The sequence below is a fragment of the Apium graveolens genome, chromosome 2, assembly GCF_009905375.1.
Source record: "Apium graveolens cultivar Ventura chromosome 2, ASM990537v1, whole genome shotgun sequence".
In the NCBI taxonomy this organism is placed as follows: Eukaryota; Viridiplantae; Streptophyta; class Magnoliopsida; order Apiales; family Apiaceae; genus Apium; species Apium graveolens.
In genome coordinates, this window is record NC_133648.1 from 231,841,139 (window position 1) to 231,845,547 (window position 4,409).

Consider the following 4,409-nt stretch of genomic DNA (forward strand, 5'->3'; position numbering starts at 1 on the left):
AATTGATTGCTCACCCTTGCAGAATGTTTTGTATATGTATTGTAGTTGTCTAGGAGATTTTTCCATTGTAGCCAGGGCAAAGCTCCAGTTCCTTTCATGTCAAGCTCATATGAGGTAGTTGTGTCAGACCAAAAATGGTCTGTTGAGTTGATGTATTAAGATAGTATTGTCAAGGTGGTTGTAATGAATTAGTTTTGTAGTAATTATAACCTAAGTCATACTTAAACCTTGAAAAGATCTTGGTAAGAAGGGTCGTGTTTATGTTTTATCATTAAAGTGGATTATATTATGTTGGTTGTTATGTTGGACGATGTCAACTCCTGACCCCGGGGTTGAGGCCGTCACAACTTGACTCTCTCTATATATATATAAGTAAGAAACCGTTAAATTAGAAATTAAATTGGGATGGTAGTAAAATTGTAATAAAATTTAACAAATACTCCCTCCGTCCTGCTGGGAAGTTTACGTACACTATTTGCACGCATTTCGAGGCTTGTATAAGTATAGTTTCATAATGTTTTGTTTATTTTTTTTGAATACAGAAAAAAAATTAAAAAAATATTATGAAATTATATTTTAAACGAGTATTGAAAATTGTGCCGAAAAGTAACGTAAACAATCCAGTGAGACGGAGAGAGTAGTAAATAAGTAGAGTAATTCTCTTTGAAAAAAGATGCTTGTAAGTAGTTAATGTACAGGAGTACCCCTCCCTCCGTCTCGCTGGATAGTTTACGTACATTATTTGCACGTATTTCGAGATTTCAATAAAATATAGTTTCATAATATTTTTTCTTAATTTTTTTTTTGAATAAAAGTTTAAAAATTAAACTTTTTTTTAAATAAATATCATGGAAGTATACTTTAAACGAGTATTGAAAAGCGTACCGAAAAGTAACATAAACAATCCAGTGAGACAGAGGGAGTATATTTTAATGGTAAAATTAAATACGGTCGAAATTTGCAATTATTCAAATATCATCATATATAAATTAAAAATTTCTTGTAGCTGTAGAGTATTAATCTCATTTACTTATATATTTAGGTTTTTCAGTTTTTCTTTTTTAATAATTAAGCTTATTCTTAACAAATCTAGCGACGTAGAAACAGGCTCTTATCATTTGAGTTATTTCATCGCACACCAGTTTTTTCAATTTTTAATGCTCAATTATGTGTTAATATTTGAACTACCCGAATTGGATTAAACAAAATTTATTTGTTTTCTGTTCAGCAAATATTGAGCCCATAGTTAAAGTTTTCAAGATAAGAAACATATAATTGAAATTAAAATAATATTAAAATAATTTGGATATACGATGTCAATAAATGACAACTAAAACGATAGAGAAAAGGCAAGTTAATTACAGGAGAAATGGTGATAGCTCCATAATCCTGTCTCATTCCTTGTACATACTCTCGAATGGAGGAGTAAAAGATAAGGGGCTTATCTAAAACGTTGAAAGTGGGTGATGAGTTAGCAAGTTTGGAAAATTGCTTATATTATTAGTAATGGGCCCCGCCACATACACTGATGACTCAACTGTCAGTCCATTAGATACTGTGTAACTGTAACACATTGCCATGACTTTCATCTCTTTTCTAGTACAGTTGGAGTTAAAAATATACTATAACATGTTCTATTCAATAAAAGTACCCATCACAGTAATTTGTTAGTAAATAAACTTGGGCTACCACTATAAGTTTTAAATACTCTTCAGATCATCGAAATAATAATCATATACACCAAGATCCACAAAACTCGAACATAATAAACTGAAAAATCATCTATTTCATTTTGCAAAAGATGGGTAAGGGAGGAAATGGTTGTGTTGAAGAAGAGAACATGGCAGCTTGGCTTGTTGGTATTGATACTCTCAAGATCCAGCCTTTTAAGCTCCCTGCTCTTGGTCTGTTTCCTTTTTTATTCACTGATCCTTCTTTTGTTAACATTTTTTTATTTAGTTTGATTTTAACTTGCTGTATGTATGTATAGGGCCTCATGATGTTAGAATTAGGATGAAATCTGTTGGTATTTGTGGCAGTGATGTTCATTACCTCAAGGTATTATCCAACTTCTCTCTTTTTCTGTTGTAACTTCACTTAAGGATGTTTTTTTGTTCAGTGTCTAGTTGACTTTTAATATTGCAATTTGTAAATAATAATAGAGGAAGTTTTTATGATCTTCTGTGAAGTTTTTGATTATTGACATAGTTGATCATGCTTAATTTTATGTAAAAATCTACTCTGTGGATAGACTTAAGGTAGTGTATTGATTTTATTAAGTATTTGTTTGGGTTTTTGTAACTAGTCAATCTAATTTTGCACTATTTTAGGAAATGAGATGTGCTGATTTTATTGTAAAAGAACCCATGGTAATTGGTCATGAGTGTGCTGGTGTCATTGAGGAAGTTGGAAGTGAGGTGAAGGATTTGGTCTCCGGTGATCGTGTAGCTCTTGAACCAGGGATTAGTTGTTGGAGATGTAACCAATGCAAGCAAGGCAGTTACAATTTGTGCCCTGAGATGAAATTCTTCGCTACACCTCCTGTCCACGGATCTCTTGCCAACCAGGTATTGTTATGTATACGCTTGTGTGCAGGTACCACTAACTTCTTGATTTCTTGTATCTGCGTTCTTGTTCTAATGCGAAGGTGTGCGAAAATCAAGCAGATATTCTGCTAATAATGTGTAGATTATGTTGTGACGTGGCTACCACAACATTACAACCTTCTTTTGTCCTGTTACAGGTAGTACATCCCGCAGATTTATGTTTCAAACTTCCTGAAAATGTGAGTTTGGAAGAAGGGGCAATGTGTGAGCCTTTAAGCGTTGGTGTGCATGCTTGTCGACGAGCCAACATTGGGCCTGAAACAAATGTATTGATAATGGGAGCAGGACCCATCGGACTAGTTACAATGCTTGCAGCACGTGCCTTTGGTGCCCCTCGAATCATGCTTGTTGACGTAGATGACTATCGTCTATCTGTTGCAAAGGAGCTAGGTGCTGATGCAGTCGTCAAAGTGTCAACTGATATTCAGGTTTCATTTTACGTTTTTAACAGATATTATCCAAATATATAATTGAACAATATTTATGTTTAATATAAGCTTATCGCTAAGTGAAAGTGTATATGATCCTTTCCAAGTATTGAATTTAGAACGAGTATGCATAGAGCGCAAGCATTTGACATTATGGGATAAAAAATTATTCAATTGCTATAGGGGCAGTAGCTCTTTTCTGTACAAGCTATTTAGTTCCTGCCTACAGACTAAATGCTTCATTGAGAATTTCTATGATTTGCTTTCCTCACTAAAGGCTGCAATTTCTTGTACAGGATATCGCCAAAGAAGTTGAACAGATTCACAAGCTTATGGGGGTCGGAGTTGATGTGACTTTTGATTGTGCTGGCTTCACTAAAACAATGTCAACGGCGTTACGTGCCACTCGATCAGGGGGAAATGTTTGCCTCGTGGGGATGGGTCATGGTGTGATGAATGTCCCACTCACTCCAGCTGCAGCTAGGTATGTTACCGTGTTCTGTTGCATAGTATAGCTGATGTCTCAGCTACTTTTGAGTCTTGTTTGACTGATTCCGAAGTCCAAATTCATTCATTTGTTATCATATATTTATTTTGTATTTTCAATGTAATAGTAATCAAACATTTTTTTACAAATGAATTTAGGGAAGTTGATGTGTTGGGAGTATTCCGCTACAAGAATACATGGCCTCTGTGTATCGAGTTTCTTCGAAGTGGTAAAATTGACGTGAAGCCTCTCATAACCCACAGGTTTGGGTTCTCCCAAAAGGAAATAGAAGACGCCTTTGAGATCAGTGCTCGTGGTGGTAGTGCCATTAAGGTCATGTTCAATTTGTAGGTTTGCTTTGAAGGAAAATCTCCAGGCAGTCCTCTGTTGTGTTCGAGAATAATCATTGATCATCCTATGAAGCTAATAATATATACCTAGCTACTTTCCGAAGTACTATGCCTTAAAAAGCTTCTTCCTATGGTCTCATTTGCAAGTATAGACTGCTGTTTTCTTTAAATGTGACTATGGTGGCATAATTATGTTATGTTACTGGAAATTACCGGGTAGGCCCTAAATCCCCCAAGTCAGAGTGGGAAAATATTGCAACATGTGTTTGGCTTTTCTTTGTAACTGAATAAAGTGTTTATATATCAATTGCCATGATGTGCCCTTTGTTCCTAATAGGAGTATACAATGAAACCTGTTTCTGCAAGTGTCCTATTAAATGGCACATCTCTTGAAAAAAAATCAACATATTTCATTTAAATGTCTACAACCTCATAACAATACTCATATTGTGATCTGTTCCATTATCATTTTACTAATATCATAATTTAGCTATCATAAATTCAGAATAATACCTTATAAGTATCCTAGATCACCTAT

The 4,409-nt window shown here is 34.6% G+C and overlaps 1 protein-coding gene across 1 annotated transcript; it reads left to right on the forward strand.

Moving 5' to 3' along the window:
• Positions 1-1,662: 1,662 nt before the first annotated feature.
• Positions 1,663-4,205, forward strand: LOC141708167 (sorbitol dehydrogenase). Its single transcript, XM_074511663.1, has 6 exons — positions 1,663-1,904; positions 1,991-2,058; positions 2,331-2,567; positions 2,744-3,034; positions 3,331-3,518; positions 3,680-4,205. The coding sequence occupies exons 1-6, from the start codon at positions 1,802-1,804 to the stop codon at positions 3,870-3,872; spliced, it is 1,080 nt and encodes a 359-aa protein (XP_074367764.1). The 5' UTR covers positions 1,663-1,801; the 3' UTR covers positions 3,873-4,205.
• Positions 4,206-4,409: the final 204 nt, after the last annotated feature.

Excerpts from the sequence above, each read along its gene's own strand:
- LOC141708167 (XM_074511663.1), top strand. The coding sequence starts at position 1,802 with ATGGGTAAGGGAGGAAATGGTTGTGTTGAAGAAGAGAACATGGCAGCT. Across the intron at positions 2,568-2,743 it reads ACGGATCTCTTGCCAACCAG|GTAGTACATCCCGCAGATTT; the intron begins GTATTGTTATGT and ends GTCCTGTTACAG. Across the intron at positions 3,035-3,330 it reads AAGTGTCAACTGATATTCAG|GATATCGCCAAAGAAGTTGA; the intron begins GTTTCATTTTAC and ends TTTCTTGTACAG.